The 26,704-nt window shown below is 37.5% G+C and overlaps 1 protein-coding gene across 1 annotated transcript in view; it reads left to right on the top strand.

The window, feature by feature from the left end:
- The window catches only part of FMR1NB (FMR1 neighbor), a 45,508-nt gene extending 21,329 nt beyond the window's left edge, over window positions 1-24,179 (top strand). The window contains exons 2-6 of the mRNA XM_010375969.1: window positions 587-703; window positions 5,079-5,219; window positions 6,961-7,057; window positions 22,380-22,528; window positions 24,018-24,179. Coding sequence (XP_010374271.1) covers window positions 587-703; window positions 5,079-5,219; window positions 6,961-7,057; window positions 22,380-22,515 — 491 coding nt within the window. The 3' untranslated portion in view covers window positions 22,516-22,528; window positions 24,018-24,179. The remainder of the gene's footprint in view (window positions 1-586; window positions 704-5,078; window positions 5,220-6,960; window positions 7,058-22,379; window positions 22,529-24,017) is intronic.
- The last annotated feature ends 2,525 nt before the right edge of the window (window positions 24,180-26,704 follow it).

The raw sequence follows: 26,704 nt of genomic DNA on the forward strand, positions 1-26,704 counted from the left end.
TAACTCAATTATAATAGAGCTATATAATAGAATTCCGTGACATTATTAAAGATAGTTTTGGGAAATATTTAATGCTATGGACAAATCTGTGTTATCCTCTTCTCTTATGTAGGAGGGAATTGTGTAAATAAGACTGAAAACCAGTTCTTTAAAATAATGAGAAAGAAGGACAAGGAAGGTTTTACTGTATGTAAGGCCTTGATTTTTATCAATGTATATGTAAGCCAACATATTTTCTAAGGTTTTCTGTGATGGGATCTGATTTAGTTGGAATGCATACAGTTTTCAGCTCATCAATTGATTAGGCCTCTTAATACTGTTTGCCAGAGGCAAGTTTACTATTGTAAATCAGTTTACAACAATGGGATGTGTCAGCCTATAGCTTAAGCATTTGTAAATTTAACACTTTTTCAGTTTCACAACAAAATTGCATTCTGATTATTAATAATAAGTTGTTAGGAGATGAAAGTATATCTGTTAGCTATTTGACTTTCTATAATTTAAGCAAAGGTAATTACTATTAAAGGGTCATTGAAAGTGTTATATACTTTATATGTTGGGATTAATAATTTTACTTCTTCTTCAGGGCCCCCATATTTTGTGCTTCCAAGTGGGTTTATCCTGCAAAACAGTGAAAACACTAATGGCCAATCTCTGGAAGATTACGCATCGGAAGCTCTGCTGGATTTTTTCTTTCCAACAAGTAAGTTCTTGTTTGATTTTTTTCCCCCTCTAATGTTCTTGTTTTGAAAAGAGTAGTTAAATGTTTAGGAAGCAGTGTGGTGTATTGGCACTGGAGTGGGACAGAGCTGAGTTTGAATCCTGACTCTGCTCTTTGGCTTAGACAAGACAATCTCTCTGAACCTCTTTGAAATGAAGATATTTACCACTAAGAATTATGAGGACGAACTGAGATAATATTTGTAAGGCATTTCATAAATGTTTATTACTGTTTATAAAATACTTTTCCTTTGCAAATATCTAAATCTTTCACAATTTACCTGAATGACATTGCCTGAAATTTAGTCACTGACCCAGTATTGTGAAATTGATGTCTTCTGTGGCATTAGTGAGGGTACTGTGTGACTGATGTTATGGAATATGCCAGATGTTTCCCCATCTGTTTTAATGATAGAAATCCTAGGCTTCCAAGTCCCACCATCTTTTTGTGATTCTGTATATAATGTGTTTATCAAACACATTATGACCCCTGAGAATTATTAACCACAAATAAACATGTTTCATTTTGTATAGCATGTGGTGCCCTTTCAAGGAGAAGCTTCGTATAAATTGGAATATGTGAAGTACAAAGATAAAGCTCTTATGAAAAATCATGCAGAATTTATTCTAACAAAATTTGATATACTCTATAAGCACAAAATTATATCTGTTTTTCAATTCCAGGCCTTACTACTGAATTCTTTAGTGAACTTGAAAAAATCTCTTTGTGTTTCTTTGTACTTGTTTCGTTAAGTTTAAAATAGGCACCTACCAATGAGAATAGCAAAATAAACAAGTTCCTTAAATAAACTGAAAATACTGCCATGGTCAAACTGAGTAAATAAAAAAGAAATCTGAGAAGGTGTTATGTTGTATAGGCTGAAAGAATGATTTGAGTGCCGAAATTAGTCGCAAACAACAACTAATGATGATTTAAGATTTAAAGCTTATGAAAACAACAGATGCAAACGGTCATATACTTACTTTTAATGACTACATTGTACAGACACTGAAACCACCTGTAAAAATGGTCCGAAAAAGATATGTGCATTTCCCAAATATTTCTCCAACCTGGTGCAGGAAAGTGAGTCACAATCAATTATATGAAGTAACAGTTTTGTCCAACAAAATAAAGTTGTTCCATTTTAATAGAAACGTCTGACCTAGGTTGATTCAAACAATGATTAAATATTTATAAAATGTACATACTGTCTTCTTTGAAGACAACAACTACAGCTTCATAAAACGTGAAATATTTTTAACAAATTTATTTCCTCCCCCACTTAATTGAAAATAAACATTCTTACCACTTAAGCATGAAAAAAATGTTCATTGTTTTGTCATTAGGCTATTATTCATAAAATATTTATCTCTTGCAGATTAAAATGATAACCTTGACACACACTGGCAGGGAAGCTTGAGAGATCACCTGATCTTTCTCCTTTTGGACAAAATTATATACTTAAACCTGACAAAAAATTGTTCTACCTTTTTGATTGTTTAAAATTAGCAATGCCTCTTAGTAATTTGAGCCTGGAAGTTAATTTGTTTTTCTTTTTTTGAGGCAGTCTGGCTCTGTTGCCAGGCTGGAGTGCAGTGCCATGATCTCAGCTCACTGCAACCTCTTCTTCCTAGGTTCAAGCAATTCTTCTACCTCAGCCTCCCGAGGAGCTGCAGGCAAGCGCCACCACACCTAGCTAATTTTTGTATTTTTATTAGAGACAGGTTTTCACCATGTTGGCCAGGACGGTCTCGATCTCTTGACCTTGTGATCTGCCTGCCTCGGGCTCCCAAAGTACTGGGATTATAGGTGTGAGCCATCAGGCCTGGCCCGTGTTGATTTTAATATCTAGCATAAAATCCATCAAATGCACTTAAAGTATAAATTATCAGCTGATCTTAGAGATCATATAGTCTAGTCTCTTCTACGATTTAACCCTAACAGTAACCCTCTCTTTAGCATTTCTGGAAAGTGGTGTTTGAACAGTACCCATGGTGAGAAACTCAGCATGCAAGGAAGTCCATCCCATCACTGAGTAGTCCTGACTATTTTCACTGTTTTCTGGGTATTTGACACCCAGAACTGAACACTGGATGCAATCCAACCTAGGGGAGAAGAGCCACTCTGGGCCTAGCAGAATTGAAGAGCAGATTACTCAGAATATAGAACAAGTAGGATAAACTCTCCTGTCTAAAATATTTGGAAAATGAGTATCTAGGCCGCTTGGTAGTGCGTTGCATTTTTTATCTTGCGTAAGTTACTTTGATCCTTTATTATTTTTAAAACAGAGGTTGTAAAACTCAGTTTGGGAGTTTGTTCCAAAGATTAGTAATAAAGTGTGTAAAGCAGGGTTCCTGGCCCAAACAGGTGCCTAAAGAGTGGTAGATATTATTATTATTATTATTTAATTATTTTATTAATATTATACTTTAAGTTCTAGGGCACATGTGCATAACGTGCAGGTTTGTTACATATGTATACTTGTGCCATGTTGGTGTGCTGCACCCATCAACTCGTCAGCACCCATCAACTCGTCATTTACATCAGGTATAACTCCCAATGCAATCCCTCCCCCCTCCCCCTCCCCCCCATGATAGGCCCCGGTGTGTGATGTTCCCCTTCCCGAGTCCAAGTGATCTCATTGTTCAGTTCCCACCTATGAGTGAGAACATTTGGTGTTTGGTTTTCTGTTCTTGCGATAGTTTGCTGAGAATGATGGTTTCCAGCTTCATCCATGTCTCTACAAAGGACACAAACTCATCCTTTTTTATGGCTGCATAGTATTCCATGGTGTATATGTGCCACATTTTCTTAATCCAGTCTGTCACTGATGGACATTTGGGTTGATTCCAAGTCTTTGCTATTGTGAATAGTGCCGCAATAAACATACGTGTGCATGCGTCTTTATAGCAGCATGATTTATAATCCTTTGGGTATATACCCAGTAATGGGATGGCTGGGTCATATGGTACTTCTAGTTCTAGATCCTTGAGGAATCGCCATACTGTTTTCCATAATGGTTGAACTAGTTTACAATCCCACCAACAGTGTAAAAGTGTTCCTATTTCTCCACATCCTCTCCAGCACCTGTTGTTTCCTGACTTTTTAATGATTGCCATTCTAACTGGTGTGAGATGGTATCTCATTGTGGTTTTGATTTGCATTTCTCTGATGGCCAGTGATGATGAGCATTTTTTCATGTGTCTATTGGCTGTATGAATGTCTTCTTTTGAGAAATGTCTGTTCATATCCTTTGCCCACTTTTTGATGGGGTTGTTTGTTTTTTTCTTGTAAATTTCTTTGAGTTCTTTGTAGGTTCTGGATATTAGCCCTTTGTCAGATGAGTAGATTGCAAAAATTTTCTCCCAAAGAATGGTAGATATTATTATTTTTACCTTGGCTTCAGCAATTGCCAATCTTTAAAAAAGAGGAATGTAGTAAAGTATGCTGAGATTAAAATTTGCATAAAACAATTATATTGTTCTTTGCTGATGTTGAAGTGCTTTAGTGATTATAAAATATCAGTTACTACTTTTAAGTTTGTAATCGTTGATAGTATAAGAGATTGAACCGAATCTATTCTGGCCTTAACACATAGACATACTGTGGAGGTTTTTCTTTTTGAATGAAAATCTGATATCGTGCTTTTTAGTTTGTATTTGTTTCTTTTATAAAGCAGGATATTATAGAAAATAAACTATTTGAGCTTGCAAGTCTTTTAGATTCAGGTATGTATGAATTTATTGCAGTTGCATGTGAATCTTGGTGTTAATGCCATAAATCATTGCCTGTTTAAAATTATAGAGTCATAATTTAAGGGTGAAACAAAGAATCTTAAAATATATTGTAGTGCCAATATGGTAAGTGTTCACACAAAGTAGGTCAATACCAGTGTATCACTTTAGTCACTAGCAACGATCTATGTAAGTTTTACTTACATTCATTCTCGTTGATGCATTCAGTGAGTTTCTGTAGCTTAGTAACGTTAAGTCAGAGGATATAGGTGGGATCGTTTTAACAAGGGGTTAATTTTAAAAGCATTTGACCTGTTGTTATTTAGTTCCTTCTGTGTTATATTTGCATCACCAGCACTCATGATTTATTGTCCTTTTAAACTATCTTACCAATGATTTTTTAACAACTTGTAATTTTCTGCAGTTCACCTAGATTTGAAAATGTGATATTAAATAACCTAGTGGTAACTTTTAGCTGGTCTTATTTTCTTTTAGCACCCACCACGAGCTGCATATGCCATTCAATGCTTGCTTTTCTTCTTTGTCTTGCAGTAATTATTTAATTAGGGAAAGTGCTAATTAACCATGCTGAATTCTGTTTCTTAAATTTCTGTTTCTAAAAGCTTGCATTCTGAGCGAAAATCAGGTGGTAAAGCCTTGTAATGAGCTGAGAGATCTTAATGAGAATGAATGTTTGAGCGGCAAATGCTGTTTTTCATCATTGGGGAACATGCGCTTCAAATGTTTTGCTCCAGTAAGAGATGGTAAGTTCTTCCTCTTTCATTTATTTCTATCTTTTAATATTAAATAAGCAGATCACAATGGCATAAGTTCACATTTGGATTTCCCAGCTTAATACTTAAATGGGACTCCCAATTCTAGAGCAATGCTCCTTAGAAAGTCCTGAGGTGGTCACGACTCTAGTCAGGAGCAATTTCTGCTTAGCCTTTACATGGTGACTTTGGTAATTCAAAAATTAGTCTCACATTTTCTTTTGCTTTTGTCACTCTCTGTGTGTTGTCCTAAAGTTTCCAGGCTGTATGGAACCCTCAGTGGCTGAGAGAAGATACCGGTTGGGCATGCCTTAGCTTACTTTTCCTTGCCCAGCTTTTCCTTCTAGGTAGAATTCTTCCCATTTGTCTTGTCTTCAACATCTCAGTATGTAGCAGTAGACTCAGATGTTTCTTTTAAGGTCTGCTTATTAGTTTTTCTTTATTGGGTATTTTTTGAGATAGCGTCTCACTCTGTCACCCAGGCTGGAGTGCAGTGGTGACGTGGTCACAGCTGACTGCAGCCTCAACATCCAGGGCTCAAGTGATCCACCTGCCTCAGCTTCCTGAGTAGTTGGGACTGCAGGCGTGCGCCAGCATGCCCGACTAATTTTTAAGTTTTTTGTAGAGACAGGATCTCCCTAGGCTTCCTAGGCTGGTCTCAAACTCTTGGGCTCCAGCAGTTCTCCCGCCTTGACCTCCCAAAGTGCTGGAATTTATAGGTATGAGCCACCACACCTAGTCTCATTCTATAGTTTGTGAATTAGGTTCTTCTGAATATTTTTTTCCTTACTAAGTTTTGAGAACTACACCATCTGTTTTTGTTACCTTCATTTGGATGTGGGGATGTATTTCCAGTTGCTCTCATGATGCGTGGATTTGATATCATGAAACACTAACAAATACTACAAAAAGAATGCATGCGAAATAATATCTTAAGTTAATATAGTCCCTATTCAATTTATGGCTTTTTGTTGAACATGTAGTGTTAATACTGGAAACTAAAAGCTGATCATGAATATAATATTACAATTTTAACACTGTCACATATTATTTGTAATTCATTTATCATTTCAGTCTTTATATTATGTATGAAGCAACATTTGGTTCTTGCAGAGGAAAAAATTTAACCATGACTTACAATTCCCCAATCACATTAGAATGCATTTTCCAATGAATATAAGACTAAAATATGCTTATTTCACCTGCGCATTCTTGATTCCTTGTTTAATTTAATATTTTGTAATTTGGAAGTAAACCTGCAGCACCTGGTTATTCCCAGACAGTCTCCCATCCAAGTACTAACCAGGCTAGACCCTGCTTAGCTCACAAGATCAGATGAGATGGGGCATATTCAGGGTGGTGTGACCATAGTTTAAGAAGCTACTTATTTACCAAGTTAATGGTTCATAGATTAATATGCTCCCCAAGTGCTCTAGGATGTACAACATATGATCAAGAGAAAAAACCTATTTAGGGTCAGAGGAAGAAATATATTGTATGCATCATAATAATCAATGTATCATATTGAAAGTGTAGCCTTCAGTGTGTTTCAAGAACGTTTCATGAACTCCTGTTCTTTATAAAGTAGCAAGGATATTTACCTGTCACATAAGAATACCTCCTCATTTCACTTTATTAACTGATAGTTTCTTTATAAAGACTTTATGAAAGAACTTGGATTTACTTCTCTTGCTTAAGTCATGAAAGTAACAGGATATAATTAAACCAACAGAGCCTAAACAGATGATGCGAATGTTTGGGCTTGGTGCCATCAGCCTGATCATCCTGGGATATCTGCCTATTTATTGCTGCTGTCTTTTCTGGAGGAGGTAGGCAAACATAAACTTTCATTTGCTGGTTGCTAAGTATACATGAGTATTTGTGTATAGACATATTTATTAATATACTTCAGAAATATAGGGATTATGTTTGGGTTCTTTATGTTGAAAATATGGTAACTTGGGAAGAACCTAAAACTAGAGTTGCCATAATATGTTTTTAAAATGCATATTATCAGCCAGGCGTGGTGGCTCATGCCTGTAATCCCAGCACTTTGGGAGGCCGAGGCGGGTGGATCACTTGAGGTCAGGAGTTCAAGACCAGCCTAACCAACATGGCGAAACCCCATCTCTATTTAAAAAAAATAGAAAATTAGCTGGGCATAGTGGCACATGCCTGTAATCCCAGCTACTTGGGAGACTTAGGCAGGAGAATTGCTTGAACCTGGGAGGCTGAGGTGGGTGGATCACTTGATGTCAGGAGTTCGAGACCAGCCTGGCCAACATGGTGAAACCCCATCTCTGTTTAAAAAATACAAAATTAGCCAAGCATGGTCGCGCACACCTGTAATCCCAGCTACTTGGGAGGCTTAGGCAGGGTAATTGCTTGAACCTGGGAGGCAGAGGTTGTAGTGAGCCAAGAACACACCACTGCACTCCAGTCTCAGCAACAAGAGTGAAAATCCATCTCAAAAATAAAATGTGTGTTATTTTATTTTTCCATAGATTTTCTTCTTGCATAGTATCTGTACATTCCCTCATCAAACAAATCCACAGTTCGAAAGAAAAATAAAGTAGCAAGCTTGGTGTGTGTGCAGTGGGGGTGGCTATTAACTGTAAATCAGAACAGTTCCTGGAAGTGTTAGCTTCCATTGAGTCATCTGCCATTGCTCTTTAATGATCATCTACCGTTGGGTCATAAAGCCTTGATCTGTCTTCAAGCCAATTGGTAAACAGATTTCTTCGTAGCATCTTATACAAAATGCCAATGGACTACCAGCATGATGCTTCCCAGCTTTTTTTAAAGAATACATATATATTAATATTAATATATATATAGCTCCCCACCTATGGGGACAGAGTGGGTATAGAGATATAGAGCACAGTCAGGACTAGAGTGAGGTGAGTGAGGCACCTAGAGCACAAAGTTAAGGGAAGCACTCACGCTAGGGTTTGTGCAGTGCAAGGTCAGCATTGTCACTACCCTGAGAATAAGTACCTCCTTAAATTCTCTGATAAAGGTTAAGCATCTTTGATGTTTTTATTGAAATTAATGGGGAAGTAGTAGTTGAGTTACCAGAATATGGTTTAGATTTTGCAAGAAGAATTCGACTGTATACATTACCTTAACTTTGGATAAAGATCATCAAGGTGATTGGCAGTAGGAGTGGAATTTTTGGACCCTTCCTTCTTCTCTTCAAAGGTTGAATTTTTATTTAAAAAAAAAAAACCCCATGAATAAATAATAAAGTAATATTTGCTAGAAATTGGTGGCTAGGAATATACCATGAAATTTAGAGAGTTTCTAGGATAATAAGTTTGGTATGATAACTTCATTATGGTCGCTGTGTTATGCCTCTGCAAAGGAATTTTATGGGGGTGTTCAGGTTCCCTGGATTTTTTTTTCTCTAAAGTGAAATCCAAAGGATTATTCTCTGGATGCTAATATATTTCCTTCTTTCTGCATAATACAGACTGCTTGAGAAACTTGAACAATGTGAGTAAGTGTATATATTGGATACTATACGTTTTGGTTTACTATGTTTTATTTATTTATTTTACTATTTTGTGCAAGATTAGTATGCTCTTTCTTCCATCTTGAGCTGACTATCATGACCCTTGGAGCAGGTAGCAGATTCATCTTGCTGCTTAGCTGAATTTCCAGGAACGATGATTGAGAGTGGATGGGCACTTTAAGCCTATTATGGTAGGCTAATTTTAGAGGCAAGGGGAATAATTGTGTAAGAATGGGGAAATCCCATCCCTGATATCAAACAAGGAGCCAAGTGCAGGCCAAAGTCTGCTTTTGCAGGGCAAGATATCTCCTTAGAACGATTTCCTTAACTCACTTTCTGTTCTCCATTTCAAAGAATAAAGAGATAGATAAAATATTAGAGTAGGTAAAATAAATAACCCATAAAAGAGAAATAGACACAGCAGTAAAGTCAATATGTGGTGGCTTAAAAAGGAAAAGAAGAAGCCAAACACAGTTGTTTGTCTAAATCAGAGGTACCAAAAGCTATTATGACTATCTGCAGTAATGTGATTTGGGCCTCTTTTGGAAGACCTTTTCTTGTTCTTTCATCATTGGAAGATACCCTTAAGCTCCTCCTCCTGCTAAATCCTGTCTAAACATTAAATAACTGAGCATTCCTTTAAGAAAGAACTGTCGTAGCTCTTCTCTTGTCCTTCAGTTGCAAGCCAAAACAAACAATATTTTGGTATTCCCTAACCTCTGCAATTTGGACAGTGCCTTTTTTTAAGGATCACCTAAGGAGCCAACAACTGGCAAAAGTTGGAGAGCTTAAAAAATGAGAAGCACTTTGGGAGACCGAGGCAGGCAGATCACGAGGTCAGGAGTTCAAGACCAGCCTGAACAACATGGTGAAGCCCCGTCTCTACTAAAAATATAAAAATTAGCCAGGCGTGGTGACACACACCTGTAATCCCAGCTACTCAGGAGGCTGAGGCAGGAGAATCGCTTGAACCCGGGAGGCGGAGGTTACAGTGAGCCAAGATCACGCCACTTGCACTCCAGCCTGGGCGACAGAGTGAGACTCCATCTCAAAAAAAAACAAAAACAAAAACAAAAACAAAAAAACAAAAATGTGAAGCAATTTGAGTTGGTGGGAGAAGTAAAAGCAGTGTAGGTGAAAAGGGTAATTACGCACCAGAGCCATATGTACTTCAGTTTCTGGCACCTAAGTCATTTTTTCCACTATTGACCATATTCATTCAATGTTTGCGTGTGCCAGGTATAATGGAGGATACAGAATTTTTAAGACATAGGCCCTAATTTTAAGGAGCTTAAATCCACCTTAAATCCCAAGTATGACACATTTAAATTACAATATAAGATGAAAATAATTAAGGACTAAAATGGATGGTAGCAATAACTTACAAAAGTTTTGAAGCAGTGGAGAACAGGTTAAGTGGGAGAGGGCAGGTCAGGCTTCATGGTAGAGGTCCCGTTTGAGGTCGATTTTGAAGGGGGACAGATTTGGAGTAGATGGAGGGGGTCCTTTTCACAGAATTAATTACATTCAGATGGTGGTCTTCTCCCTATAGACACCTTAACTGATTTCATTTCTGAGCAGATACGGCTTAATTTTTCCACTGGAATAATCTATAAATGAATCTCTAGTTTACTTCTAGTTGACTTGAGTTCTAGTGTGATATGAACCTGGTATACAGAGGACTCAAGCCGGCTTGAACTGGGTGCACATACAAAAGGAAGCAGAGAGCCTTAGTGAAAAACTTTCTAAGAATTTACTAATAACTATATTAAACTAACATATAAGATGTGTTTTGAAATTTATTGCGTCCTCAAGGTTATGTAAGATCTATTTTTATCCTAATTAATAGGGATCAGAAACTTCATTAGGTATAAGTGCCACTAGTAGGCTTAAGCCTTTGCTTAGAGGAGAAGGAAGGAAAAGATCAAGTGGATAGCAACAAAAGGAAGCAGGGAAGAGGGATTCTAAGGGGAGGAGAAAAAGGGAGGTGGCTGAATTGTTCTTATAACAGCTATTACTGTAGTCAGTGACAGTAGTCTCAAGTGCAGTTTCTAATCTTTATCTGCTTTTAGATGAAGTTTAAATCTGTGTGTATATGCCATTTAAACATCTGTGGATTATGTAATGATATGATACTTGAGTGTGTCTGTAGCTTTGGTAAGGTGGAAAATTTAAACATTATAATACCATGCCTGTTACATTCAGATGAAGTGCATTTTCACGTTCTTTTTCTTCCTATCAGATTGAATTTGTAACTTTGAATTAATACAGAATTCAGAACTTAGTCTGAAAATGACAAAACTGTATTTTCTTTCAACTAATAAAATGTCTATTTTTTTTAAAGATTGCAGATCATCTGATACACAGATGATGTGAAAAGCACATCCCCCATACACTTTCAATGTTGCTACTTGCCAGATGGCTGTTACTGAAAATTTCTACATTTAGACAAATCCTGCTGCATGATTCCCTGTGTTATAATTTGGTTTTCATTATGCCAATAGTCTTAGTGCCACTTATTTTCTTACAATGAGAGGTAAAGAACTGGGAATAAATGTGTCAAAAACTGCCTTAAAATCATCACCCATTGAATTTAAAAAATAGGCATTTACATTTTCAATTTCCCATGTTTGCATGTCTCATTATACTGTACAATATAATTAGTAATATTATTTTGAAAAACTTTATGCAGTAATTAGTGAACTACTGGAAAGTTTGAAGTTCCTAGGATTATATACATCTGGATTCAGAGGAAGGAAATAAAATCTATAAATTTTGAAAAGTATGACTAGCCTCTAAGAACTTTGATAAAATATGTCAGATGAGAATGTGAGCAAACTGGAACTCTGTTCTAACATGAGTCACTATAGGTTTGAAATTCGCATAAAGCTGGTTCTTCTTGCACGCTGTTCAGAGTAATTTAATTACTGAAATAATAAGAGAACCTCATTATATGCGGATCATATGTCTGAGGTGTTCCCATTGCAAGGACTCCAAGGACAGCATTTTAGAGAACTCTGGCATAGTAGGTACTATTAAAAAGAACATTCTGTTGCCAAGTAACTAATAACTTCATTGCAGAATGAAGTGACCTTTTCTCAATTCCCATTCAATTAGATGTTTTTGTCAAATAGTACACTGTTGACTGCTCCCTTCTTGAAATTTTCCCCTCTTGGATTTCATTGTTTCTCTTAAAATTTTGATCCATCTCAGTCTGCTTTTCTTTGTTCTCCCAAATGTGGTTGTTTCCCAAAGCCTTACTCTCATTTATCAGAGAATGTTAGAAATATATAGGAGTTAAATGTTAAAAATATATAGATTTTAAAAGATCTGTGTTCCAATTCTGCTTTTGCCATGTTTCATGGATGTGTTTAAATTCTTTGAGTATTGATTTTCTAACAAAATTATAGTAGAGTCTTGAGTTAGATAATTTCTATGGTATTTTCTGATCATAGTATTCCAAGAGTCTCTGGGTAAATTACTCTTAAATCCAAATCCTAAAATCCTCACGTCTGTCTGTTCCATATTTCCAGTCACGCTCGTGAATTAGATGTTTTATCAGCACCTCAAATGCAACATGTGAAAAAGTGAACTCATTTTCTTTTTCTCCTAAAGCATCTCCCCTTGACACTTCTCCATTCCTGTCAGTGTTTTCTTTAGTTTCCCAAGCTAGAACCTTAGAGTCATTGGTGACTATTTCTTCTCATTTATCCTCAATATATAATCTTTTCACTTACTCTTCTTGTAATTTTTTTTTGTTGTTGTTGTTTTGTTCTTCTTTGGAATGAGTCTGGAATTTGCCCCTTCTCCCATTTTATTGTTGTAATTTAGTCCCAGCCTTGAGTGCTTTTTAAAACCGTTCTAGGCAAGTGGCTTCAGGAGAGGGGCAAAAGGGGACTAAGGGTAGCATCTAAAGAGCAAAGGCAGGTTTCAGAGCTGAGAGGTCATAATTATATATCTAATCCAAGAGATTCTTAGAAGAGAGACACTATCTGAGATGGGGCTGCAAGTGGGGCTTGGAGGATGGCTAGGAGGTGGGTTCCAGAGAAGTTTCTTGGTACTTAAATAGGAATGTATGGCATTGGCCTTAGGTGAGGAGGAATTAAGGATACCTGCCAAACCAGTTTGGACATACACCTGGACTCCTAAGCTACTCCCCCTCTAATCCATCCTGCAATGTCTTGCCAGACTCATCTTCCTGAAATATCTCTATTTCATTTCATTATAACATTCAAGAACTTCTAATGCTTTCAATAATATCTGTGTTCCAGGCCTTGTGTTAGGTGCTGTGAAGGACAAAGAAGCAAATCAGATTATGCTCTGTGCTCCCAGGGAACACATAGTCTATCCGATAAGGGACATATACAAGTATCTAAGGTAGAAAATCATTGTCCGTAAAAGAGGTACAGGTAAAAAGTTAGCATGTAGATGGCTTCTATGGAAGTAAATTTGGGAATTTTTTTTTTTTTTTAAGACAAGTTCTCACTCTGTAATCCAGGCTGGAGTGCAGTGGCACAATCATGGCTCACTGCAGCCTCGACTTCCTGGGCTCCAGCAATCCTCCTACCTCAGTCTCCTGAGTACCCAGGACCACAGGCGTGTGCCACCACACCCAACTAATTTTTGTATATTCGGTAGAGACAGAGTTTCACCATGTTGCCCAGGCTGGTCTCAAACTCCTAAGCTCAAGGAATCCACCTGCCTTGGCCTCCTAAAGTGCTGGGATTACACACAGAAGCCAACGTGTCCAGCCCGTGGGTCCTGGGCTTTTCTTTACTGGGAGAGTTTTATTATAGCTTTGCTCTCATTACTTGTTATTTGTCTGCTCAGGTTTTGGATTTCTTCGTGGTTCAATTTTGTTAGGTTGTACGTGTCTAGACATTTTTCCATTTCTTCTAGATTTTCCAATTTGTTGGCATATAGTTGCTCAGAGTAGCCACTATTGACCTTTGAATTTCTTTTTTTTTTTTTTTTTTTTTTTTTTTTTTTTTGAGACAGAGTCTCGCTCTGTCGCCCAGGCTGGAGTGCAGTGGCCGGATCTCAGCTCACTGCAAGCTCCGCCTCCCGGGTTCCCGCCATTCTCCTGCCTCAGCCTCCCAAGTAGCTGGGACTACAGGCGCCGCTACCTCGCCCGGCTAGTTTTTTTTTGTATTTTTTAGTAGAGACGGGGTTTCGCCGTGTTAGCCAGGATGGTCTCGATCTCCTGACCTCGCGATCCACCCGTCTCGGCCTCCCAAAGTGCTGGGATTACAGGCTTGAGCCACCGCGCCCGGCCGACCTTTGAATTTCTATGGTATCAGTTACAATGCCTTCTTTTTTATCTCTGATTTTACTTATTTGGGTATTCTCTCTTGTTTGCTTAGTCTGGCAAAAGGTTTGTGAGTTTTATTCATCTTTCTTAAAAAACAACTTTTTGTTTCATTAATCTTTTGTATTGTTTTCTTCATTTCAAATTTATTTATTTCTGCTCTCATCTTTATTATTTTGTTCTCCTAATGGTGGGTTTGGTTTGATTTTGCTTTTCTGGTTATTTAAGATGTATCATTAGGCTGTTTATATGAAGTTTTTCCTCTTTTTAATATAGGTACTTATAGCTATAATCTTCCCTCTGAGTGCTGCTTCTGTTGTATCCCAGGTTTTGGTATATCATGTGTCCATTATCAGTTGTTTCAAGGTGTTTTAATTTCCTTCTTAATCACTTCATTGACTCATTGGCTATTCAGGAACATATTGTTTAATTTCCATGTGTTTGTATAGTTTCCAAATTTCCTCTTGTTATTGATTTCTAGTTTTATTCCATTGTGGTGAGAGAAGATGCTTGTTATTGTTTTAATTTTTTTCAATGTTTTAAGGCTTGCTTTGTGACCTAACACACAGTCTATCCTTGAGGATAATTCATGTGCTGGGGAAAGAAGGTGTATTCTGTAGCCATTGTATGAAGTTTTCTCTAAATATCTGTTAGGTCTATTTGGTGTACAGTGCGGATTAAGTCTGATGTTACTTTGTTCATTTTCTGTCTGGAAGATCTGTCCAGTGCTGACAGTAGGGTATTGAAGTCACTAGCTATTATTGTACTGGGGTCTATCTCTATCTTTAGCTCTAATACTATTTGCTTTATGTATCTGGGTGCTCCAGTGTTGGGTGCACATATATTTACAATTGCTATATTCCATTGCTGAATTGACCTCTATCATTATGTGGTGACTGTCTTTGTCTCTTCATATAGTTTTGTTTTGAAATGTATTTTTTCTGATGTAAGTATAGCTACTCCTGCTCTGTCTTGGTTCCTATTGGTATGGAATGTCTTTTTTTCGTTCTTTTATTTTCAATCTATATGTGTCTTTTTAGGTGAAGTGTGTTTCTTGTAGGCAACTGATGATTCCATTGGTATGGAATGTCTTTTTTCATTCCTTTATTTTCAGTCTATATGTGTCTTTATGGGTGAACTGTGTTTCTTCATATAGTTTTGTTTTGAAATATATTTTTTTCTGATGTAAGTATAGCTACTCCCGCTCTGTCTTGGTTTCCATTGGTATGGAATGTATTTTTTTCATTCCTTTATTTTTAATCCATATGTGTCTTTTTAGGTGAAGGGTGTTTCTTGTAGGCAACTGATGATTTATATCTATTCAGTCTTTATATCTATTCAGCCACTCCATGTCTTTTGATGGGAGAGTGTAGTCCATTTATATTCAGTGTTATTATTGGTAAGTAATGACTTACTTCTGCCATTTTGTTATTTGTTTTCTGGTGGCCTTGTGGTCTTCTCCTTCTACTTTCCTTCCTTCCTGTCTTCCTCTAGTGAAGGTGATTTTCTCTGGTGATATGATTTAGTTTCTTGCTTTTTATTTTCTGTGAATCCATTGTATGTTTTTTGATCAGAGGTTACCATGAGGCTTGCAAATACTATCTAATAACCTATTATTTTAAGCTGATAACAACATAACATTGTTTGCATAAACAAATAAGCAAAAAGGAAACTAATAAAAACTTTACATCATAGCTTCATCCCCCAGCTTGTAAACTTTTTGTTGTTTCTGTTTATATCTTATAGTAGTCTATGTTGTGAAGAGTTGTTGCAGTTAATATTTTTGATTTGTTCGTCTTTTAGTCTTTCCACTTAAGAGTAGTTTATACAACAAAGTTACATTGTTATAATATTTTGTGGTTTTCTATATACTTATTGTTACCGGTGAGTTTTGTGCCTTCACATGATTTATTATTGGTCATTAACATCCTTTTCTTTCTCGTCAAATTATTCAATTTAGCATTTGTGGGACATATCTGGTATTGATGAAATCCCCCAGCTTTTGTTTGTCTGGGAAAGTCTTTATTTTTCTTCATGTTTGAAGGATATTTTCGTTGGACATACTATTCTAGGGCGAAAGAGTAGTATGTCTTATTTTTCCTTCAGCACCTTATATATATCATGCCACTCTCTCTTGACCATAAGGTTTCTGCTGGTAACTCTGCTGCCAGACTGACTGGGGCTCCTTTGTGTGTTATTTGTTTCTTTTCTCTTAGTGCTTTTAGGATCCATTATTCATCCTTGACCTTTGGGAGTTTGATCATTAAATGCCTTGAGGTAATCTTCTTTTGGTTAAATCTACATGGTATTCCATAACCTTCTTGTACTTGTATATTGATATCTTTGTCTAGATTTGGGATATCCTGTGTTATTATTGCTTTGAACAAACCTTTACCTCTATCACCTTCTCTACCTCCTTTATAAGGCCACTAACTCTTAGATTTGCCCTTTTGAGACTATTTTCTAGATGTTGTAGGCATGTTTCATTGTTTTCTTTATTCTTTTTTCTTTTGTCTCTCTGACCATTTTAAATGCTCTTAATGTATTTTAAAATAGCCTATCTTCAGGGTCACTAATTGTTTATTCTACTTGATCAATCTGCTATTAAAAAACTCTGATGCATTCTTCAGTATGTCAGTTGCATTTTTAACTCCAGAATTTCTGCCTGATTATTTTTAATTATTTCAACCTCTTTGTTCAGTTTATCTGATGTAATTCTGCATTCCTTATTCTGGGTTCTGTTGAATTTCTTTGTGTTTCCTCAAAACAGCTATTTTGAATTCTTTGTCTGAAAGGTACTATGTCTCTGTTTCTCCAGGATTAGTCTCTGGTGCCTTATTTAGTTCATTTGGTGATTTCACATTTTCCTGGATGGTCTTGATGCTTGTGAATGTTCGTCTGTGTCTGGGCATTGAAGAGTTAGGTATTCATTGTACTGTTCACTATCTGGGCTTGTGTGTACCTATCTTTCTTCGGACAGCTTTCCAGGTGTTCTGAGGGACTTGAGTGTTGTGATCTAAGCTGTATTTGCATTAGGAGGCATACCAAATCCAGTGACACTGTGGCTTTTGCGGACTTGTAGAGGTACTTGCCTTAATGGTCTTGGATAAAAAACAGAATAATTCCCTGATTACCATCAGAGGCTCTAGTTCTCATCCTTTCCTTTTCCCCAATTAAATGGAATCTCTCTCTCTGGGCTGAGCTGCCTGGAGCTTTGGGGTGAGGTGACCCAAACGCCACTGAGGCCACCACTACTGGGACAGCACTAGGTCAGACCTTAAGCCAGCACAGCACTAGGTCTTGTTCAAGGCTCACTGTAATCACTACCTGGCTATGTTCGCTCAAGGCACTGGGAGTCTACAAACAGCAGGTGGCAAAGCCAGCCAGCCTTGTATCCTTTCCTTCAGGGTGGTGAGTTCTTGCAGGCCCCAGGCATGTCCAACAGTACTTTCCAGGAGCCAAGAACTAGATTCAAAATCTTAGAAATATACCTAGTATTCTGTTGTACTGCAGGTGATCTGGCACTCACCACAAGATGCAGTTCTTCCCACTGTTTCTTCCCCTTTCTACAGGTGGAAAAGCCCTACCTTGTGGCAACCACTACTGCAGGCCCACTGGGAGTACTGCCAATGTTCTCTTAAAGCCCAAGGGCTCTTCTCTCTGCTTGTGAATGTTACCTGGCCTGGAACTCACCACCCTTCAGGGCAGTGGGCTCCCCTCTGGCCCAGGGCAGGTCCAGAAATGCCATCCAACAGCCAGGGCCCAGGATTGGGTACCCTAAAAGCCCACTTGGTGCTCTACTCCCCTGTGACTAAGCTGGTAATTAAGGTTCAAGACAAAGTTCCCTTTACTTTTCCCACTGCTTTTCTCAAGCAGGAGTCTCTCCCTGTAGCCACAACAGCTGAGGATGTGCTGAGTCATACCTGCATTCAGCAAGTCTCAAAGTCTCACCCAAGGCTCACAGCATATTACCTAGGTATCACTGCTTGTCATTCAGGGCCCAAGGGCTTTTCAGTCAGCAGATCCTGCCAGGACTGGATCCTTCCCTTTAAGGCAGTAGATTCTCTCCTGGTTCAGGGTATATCTAGAACTGTCATCTGTGAGCTAGGGCCTGAAAAGGGGACCTCTTGACTCTGACTGGTGCCCTTTCCTACTGTGGCTGAGCTGATATCCAAGATGTAAGACAAAGTCATCTTCACTCTTCCCCCTCCTCTTCTGAAACAGATGGAAGGAGTCTCTTTTGGAGCTGTGAGTTTTGCAGCCTGGAGTTAGGGGAGGGGTGGCACCAGCATTCCCTTAGGCACCCTGGCTAGTGTGTTAGTAGGTTGTGTGCCTCCTAAATCCACTGATTCTTAGCCCAATTCAGCACTAGGACTCACCTAAGAATTGCAGTCCTTGTGGCCTAGACTGCCTTTCAAGATTATTGAGGGCCGCAGTGAACTTTTGGCCCACAGTGGCAAGGCTTGCCAGATTCAATCCTGACCACTGGGATGGGTGGTTCCCCTCTGGCTAGGTCTGGTTTAAATAGTCTCCCTGTGAGTGGGCATCAGCTGAGTTCAGCCTGGTTTTGCTTTCTGCTTTGACAGTTCAGCTCTGAGTTCAATGTAATGTCTCACAATTGCTGCACTCTTTCTCTCCCAAGTGCACAGATTCTCTTTCTGTGCCATGCAGCCACTGCTGGGGGATAGGGGAGAGGTGGCATTGGCAATTCAAGACTGTCTTTCGTACTTTCATCAGTACTTCTTTCAGCTATATGAAGGTAAAAGCAAGTACTCTGAGTGCTCCCCTGATTTTTGATTCTTATGAAGATGAAGGTGCTTTTTTTTTTTTTTTTTTTTTTTTTTTTTTTTTTTTTTTTTTTTTTTTTTTTTTTTTTTTTTTTTCTGTGTAGATAGTTGTTAAATTTGTTGTTCCTATGGTGGAGTAGGATGGGGATAATTGTTAGAGTCTTCTATTCTGCCGTCTTGCTCTGTCCTCAGGCCATTTCTTTCTTTCTAATCAGTTATGTTAAACTCTTGAGGTTCCAAAACACCCAACAAATTTCTTCAGTGATGTATGTTTTTGTTTCTTTGAGCCCCTAGCCTCAGAGTTCCCGGATGTACTCAATTCTGAGGAATTGCCCCTTTACTCATCGTTGGCCACCCAGTTTCATGCCCACATCTTGAACATTGTTATTCACTAAAAATTGAACCTCTGAATCTCTGAAATCTTAAAGTTCAAAATCCTATTCTTTGACCATAGGTTCCTTGTCCTCTAGCTTTTTCTCTGCTTTATTTTTGCTGGACCTGTTATTTAACTCATTGAGGCCTCCAGCCTCTTTAACTCTCCTTTTTCTCCTGGTCTGCCATCTTCCTAACATCATCTGCTTTTTTTTTAAAAATCCAGCCTGGATCCCATTGTCTGGTACTTTAATCCATTCTTGTTTCCAGTCCCCTTGTTTCGTTGAAACTGAATCCATACCACTTCTCTGCTCTTAGATCTAGGCTCCTGGGAATTTTTAGAAGAAAAAAAAATGTCCCACAACTATGTGGATCTGTGTCATTAGAAATTTCCGGTGAGCTCACTTAACATTTCCAGCCATGCCACTCTACTTGATGTTTACAAACAACATGCCACCTTGCCACTCTGATTCTCATAAAGTGTATCTGCTGACTGAAATGCTCTTATGCATCTCCCCACCTCCACTTTTCTTTATCTGGCTCTCTCTACTCAGGCTGCAGGTCTCATCTTAGATGTCATCTCTTCTAGGAAGCTTACTCCAAACCTCCTGCACACATTGGGTCAGGCTTCTTCTTGTCTGCCTTCTACCAATCTCTGATTACCTCTACTTGAACTTATCTCAATGTAATATTGTTTGTATATCTACTTTCCCTTCTAAATTTTAAGCTCCTCAAGGACAGGTACCATATCTTATTCATGTTTATGTCTCTAGTACTTAGAATAATGTTTATTTAATAAATGAGCAAATACATCAGTGAGTGAGTGTGCAAGAAATTGACCTTTTCAGTGTGAGTATGCTGGCCATGATATATAACACTTCATATGAAAAGAAGAAAATCACCTCTAGTGGACTGAAAAATCATTTCACTCCTACTCTCTCCCTTGGGCATTTTCACTGGATGTTAGGTAGAATAGCTAACCTTGGATCTCAGTAGTAAATGTTAGTCATATAGCCAGTTAGTGATGAGGCCGAACAAAAACCAAGTCCTCTGAAACCTAGGCCGCTTTTGAAATAATAAGGCCGTGTTGCTTTTATGTTGATAATTAAGGCGAAATGTACATGACCAAATTTAACATAAAATCTGTGGATAAAGAAGACATAGTCATTTTAATTATATAAAATAGGATATATTGACATCACAGCATTAGAAAAAAGCATAAGTTCTCAGTTTCTTCTCTAAAATCCTGAAATTCAAAAATTTCTGCAAACCTAAACATTTTGTTTTATTCATTTTGTGACAAATCTTGTTTTCCTTCTAGTCATTATTTAATTCTTAGAGTGAATATTCATATATTTTGTTGCAGAGATGTTACTGTGTTTCATTATGAGATGCTACCCCAGACCTCATGGGAATGTCATGTAATATTCAATATATCATGTCATATTACCTTTCTAAAATCCAAAAGAATCTGCATTCTCAAACACATCTGGCCCCAAGGGACTGAGAACTGTGTAGTTGTTTCACTTATTATTTTTTTAGACTGCAGGTAATAACATGGCAACATAAACAGGCCATAGATAAATCATATAAATATATTTTTTGCCTTCACTCACCGTTTCATTTATGCCAGGAGACATTTTTATGATAAATTGGGAAATAATTTCTTTGCTCCACATTTGTCTAACCTGGTGGAGCTCAGTGTCAACCCAGTAATACAGTTTTAAGGTAGAAAAGTTAGTATTATCTTCAAAGTCATAATTTCAAAGGCACACTTATGTATCTCTGGGACCCACATGCTCAGAACCTTGTTTTTCTGTACAGCTAAGTAGCACTTACAAGGTCCTTGTATCTTCTTCTGTATGCTGCCTAGCTTGAGCTGAGGACAGGATTATTTATCTCTCATTACCTCTTCATAATATTGTGTGCAAATCTTTTTCTCTTTTTTTCTATCTTTGGATTTTTCTCTTTGCTTAACTCTGCCATGAACATCACTATTTTTTTTCTTCTTGGCTTATGTTTAGTTCTTTAGAAAGTAAAAGCCCTATAAGCATAAAAATCAACAAACATTTCTTGATAAAAATCAACAAACATTTCCATTTCCTCTGTGGGATATAAAAAGTGATAAGGTAAGGTTCCAGTCTGAAGGAATTTACAAGCTTTGAGGAGAGAATGAGACAGGTTAGTGTAGTAGGAGAGAGATTGTACTTTAGATTTAGGTAGATCTGGATTTGAATCCTGCTTCTACTACTGAGTAGTTTGGTGACCTCGGCAAGTTACTTTCCCTCTTGGTGCCTCAGTTTCCCCATATGAAAAATGGGAATGATAGAAATAATACCTGCCTCATCAAGTCGTTATGAAGATTAAATGAGATCATGCACATGACATGCTTATATACAGGCCTTGGCACATAGGAAGTTTGTCATACAAAGTGGTCTAATGGAAAAAGCTTGTACTTTAGAGTCAAACAGACCTACCTTTAAATTCTAGCATCTCCATTACTAGTTATCTGTGACCTTGGGTGAATTATCTTACCTCTTTAAGCCCCAGTTTAATCATTTGCAAAATAGGAAACACACTATCCACCTTCTAGGGTTGTTGTGAGGATTTAATGAGAAAGTATATAAAGCACTTAGTGAAGTTCTTGGCATGTGGTAGCCTCTCAAGTGCCCCTTTACCAACTGTCCACACAAATACAAGGAAGTACGAGATTGTATACCCAATGACAACAGGAGTAAGTGAAAGTGCTTTGAAAATTGTCAATGCTAATATAATGTGAGCCATTACTATGTAGATTTGAAGTTCATAGGAGGAAGGAATCCCTCTAAACTAGGAGTGGAAGAGAAGGTTTCCTAGACAAGATAATATCTAAGCTTACTGTTAAAGAGTGGGTAACATTGATGTCAGCACAGGGAAGTGGGAGAGCATTTCTGTTACAAAAGGTCACATAATCAAAATGACTGTATAGAGAATAATAGTGATGGTTATGATGATCAATATTGAGCAAGTCAAGTGGAATAATTTCTATCAGATTTATTAAATCTGGTGAGTTAAAAATATCAAATGGGAGAGTATAGTTATCTGGGCAAAATTTTTTTTCCTTATAACCTCCCATTATTATTCTGTCACTAATGAGAAATAAGGTTTCACTTGAACTTCTTATGTTACAGCAAATGGGCCAATTATTTACGAAGGAAGGTCAGCAGAGTTGTAACGGGTTCGAAGAAACAAAGAAGGAAACGAACGAGGAGGTCGTTCCTGTTACAGAGAGCAGCAACAGGAGATGAGGGAGATGGTGAAGAGTAGCAAGAGACCAAAGGTAATTGACAATAGGATATAAAGTTGAAGTGCTCAATCTCTGATTCTTGTTAGCTTTATACTTCTACCATCATCTTGGTTTGACTGAAACATTTTTTTAACCACACAAATGTTTGGATCACAGGAGGGGCAGCCTCTGAACAAATATTTATCACTAGAGATATTGAGATGGTAGGAAAATGGATAAGAAATGTGCCAAATTGTTTTGAGTGCCACATTATATGGTATATACACAGGTCAGCTTTTCAGAGGGAGAAAAGAAGTTGAACCTGCCCACTCTGACTCTATGGCTCCCTGATAGACACCCTTGGTAAATAATGAAGGCCACAGTCCTCATATGTGACTATATCACATATCCAGTGGAAGGAGCATGGCCTTAGGAGTCTGACAGAGCTGAGATTGAATCCTGGATCTTACCTGTTAGTCTCAGCTACCTGTTCTTCAAACCTGCATGATGTAGTGTTAGAAGAAGTTGAGAGAGGGATCCCAGAATCATATACTAGGGACTACTTTGTACAAGTTACACTTGTACAGGCTTATAGGCCCCTAGCCTTGACTTGGGTCTCCTCCTCCCAAAATAACTGTGAAGGACCAAGTAAGAATAAAATGGTTGGTGAGAAACAAAGCTGTATCTCAGGGACTGGGAGTAAGGAGACCCAGGTCATTAACCAGTAGTGTTTCCATAGGCAGTGAAATTAACCTTTCAGTTCCTTGATACCATCATCTTAGATTTTTTTGTGTAACTTAATATAATGTATGTGAAAATGTTTTGAAAATTGCAATGCACTACCCAAAATTAAGGTGTTAAGTTACAGAGAGGCAAAGGAATGGAATAACAGACCATTGAATTCCATGTCAGGAGACTCTGGCTTTAGTCCCAGTTCTGCCATTATTTACAGTGTATGCTTGAGCAAGTCCTTTAACTTTCCTCAGCTTCATTTCATCAATCTTCAGAATGAGAAGGTTGATTTGATGAATAGGAAAAGCAATTTATCTCAGAAGAAAAAAAAGAAAATCTTTATATAAGGTATCATATATGTATATTTGATACATATTTACTTAAGCTAACACATAAATATATATTACTATAATAATGCCTTGTATTATTCATATGAATGTATTACCTTGTATCAGCTTGATGCAATACATGTGTGCATATGTACACATGTACACACACATATATACATATATAACATTATAACTAGACTAACAAAACTTGGTTTCTATGGACCATTCACTGAGACATGGAAGTTAAATTTGTTATTCAGAAATTATCTCTCTAATGATATTTGCTCTAATCTATTTTATATGTATGCCTCACAGTAACAGAAGATGATGTACTGGCAAACTGAAAATACATAAGTTAATCATAATATTCACTATAAAGAATTTGATAATTTTGTTGCAGGGACTTCCTTTTATGACAAAGTGTGATGTATGAATACTAGTCTTTTCAAGTTGTTTAACCCCACTTTACTTTTCTCCCATAGCATTATTTTCCCCTTGAGACAACAAAGCATTCAGAGCAGAGGGGACTGTCTCCGCCATCCAAACCTCGTGGAGCAATTTGGAAAGTTAAAAATTGGTTCTCATTTTTGTCATGTTTACTTTCAAACATGAAATAAAATTGAGTTCTGTTTTCGTGCATCAAACCAGAATCTAATTTCTTTTTATTAAAAACGGTTCCTACAGAATCTTTAAAAACATGCCTAAAACACTGGTGGCATTTCAGATCCTAAAAGGTTACATGATTTTTGCAGCTTGGGTTATTGTATCAAGGTATACTTCTGTTGGTACTAACTAAGACATATGTTCCTTATTGTTATTCACCTGTCAGCAAGCAGAGAGAAAAACCTCAATGATCATATGTTGCAGTGTATGATACTTCGTTTATTTTGAGGAAAAGAGGTGAAGATAATTTGTAGAGTTTTTTATTTTATAATTTATAGTGTTACTTTTCCCACTATAAAAGTAAAATACACTTATTATAGGAAATTTGGTAAAGACGAAAATATAGGATAAAGGAAAAAAATCATAATTTCACTAGTGCTAAATACTGTTATCTTGTGTTTTCTTTTTAAATAATTGCGTTCTGTGATATATATGAATTTATTATGCTGATTTTTAAAAATTATGTCCTATGATTCACTTTTTTCTTTTGAAATATGTGAGACTCAAGTTTACCTGGGCTTGTTACTCATTCATTTGGCAAACATTTATTGAGTTCCTGTTATGTGCCATGCACTCTGTGTGCTTGGAGATAGAGTCACGAGCAAGACAGACTTGGCCCTGCCTTGATGGAGCTCACGGTATAGCTGGAGAGGAAGCCAGGTAAAGAAGTAATGGCAGGGCTATGATAAAAAGAGTATCAAGACTATGGGAGCACTTAACAGGGGCACCTTGCCCAGACTAGTAGTTGCTTGGAGAATGAGAAGAACTGAAAGGGGAGGACACTCAAGTTTCTCAGGATTCAGTTATGATATGAATAGATTGCAATTTTGAGGGAAGAAGTCTTGGTTTTTGGTGATCAGAAAAGAAAAAGCTCTTATTACAAAAACTTTGGATAGATCCAAAGCTGGCAGATATAATGAGAATAAAAGAGTTCTTGTCAAATGGAGGTTCATAAAGGCACCATGCCTGGGAAATGTACACATCTCCATATGTGCTCTGTTGTAGGAGGTGTCATTTGAGCCAACAAAGCACAAAGCCCCACAATTGAAAATGCTTGCTGAAGGTAAGATCCACAACGTGTGCATTGCAAGATTTTTCAAGATAGCAGTATGATTATCTTCTGAAGAAGCTGTTGAGATGTTTGATAGACACCAGACAGAAGGAGATCTGTTGCAGATACCCTTTTGAATCAGGAGTCTAAATTTTTCAATGCAACTGAAATGCACATTTAGTGCAACTCGCTTGGATGCAAATGAAAATAATGTGGTCATTTATTCATTTATTCAACAATATGTGCAAGGTACTGTAGTGCTGGGGAGACAGAAGTAAAAAAAAAATATAAAAATATCTGCCCTTATAGAGTTTACATTCTAGTGAAGGATCCAGAAAAGAAACAAAATCAATCAGTAAAATACATAGTATGTTAGATAACGTGTGCTAAGGAGGAAAAAAATAAAGCAGGGAAAAGTACTAGGGAGTGTGAGGGAAGTTTGTAGTTTTACATAAGGTGGCCAGAGTAGGCCTTACTGAGAATATGATATTTGAGTGAGAATCTCAGGAAGTAAGGGAGCAAGCTGTACAGATATCAGTAGGGTAAGTATGTGTATTATATATATATATGTGTATATATATACACACACACATACACACATATATATGAATATATCATATATGCACAAATAAATGTATTATAAGAAATTGGCTCATGTGGTTATGTAGGTGGACAAGTCCCAAGATCTGCAGGGTGAGTCAGCAAGCTGGAGATCCAAGATAGCTGGATTTAGTTCTAGTCTGAGTTCAAAGGCCTGAGAACCAAGAGAGCCAATGGTATAGTTTCCATTCAAAAGCTGGCGGGCTTGAGACTCAGGAAGAGCCAGTGTCTCAGTTTGAAGGTATTCTGGCAGGGGGAATTCTTTCTTACTCAAAGGAGGGTCACCCTTTTTGTTCTACTCAGGACTTCAACTGATTGGATGAGGCCCACTCATGTGAGGGAGCACAATCTGCTTTACTTAGTCTACCAATTTAAGTGTTAATCATATCCCAAAACACCTTCACTGACACACCCAGAATAATGTTTGACCAAATTCTGGTCACCCCATGGCCCAGTCAAGTTGACACATAAAATTAACCATCATAGTCTAAAGTGCCTAGGACAGTGTCTGATGTTCAATAAATAAAATATCTGTGTGTATAATTGAATTAGAAACAAAAATGACTGGTGGAGTTCTTCGCTTTTGCTGTGACGAATAGGCATTTCCAAGGCAGACTGAAATTGTGGAAAGGAATCATGTATACCAAATGATCACGAGTTTAGTAAACAAGTGTTTGCTTTGAAAGTTATTTCCCAAGAATCTGATATTGCTGCTCTAAATTTTAAGGCCTGTATTCAGCAGAAACGAAATGAAAAACAGCAGCAAAAAAGTTCGTTGTGTAGAAATAAGTAATAAAATAACTACATAAGAAAACAATTACTTTAGAACAAGCTTGTCCAACCTGCAGCTCATGG

Source organism: Rhinopithecus roxellana, chromosome 7, assembly GCF_007565055.1.
Source record: "Rhinopithecus roxellana isolate Shanxi Qingling chromosome 7, ASM756505v1, whole genome shotgun sequence".
In the NCBI taxonomy this organism is placed as follows: domain Eukaryota; kingdom Metazoa; phylum Chordata; class Mammalia; order Primates; family Cercopithecidae; genus Rhinopithecus; species Rhinopithecus roxellana.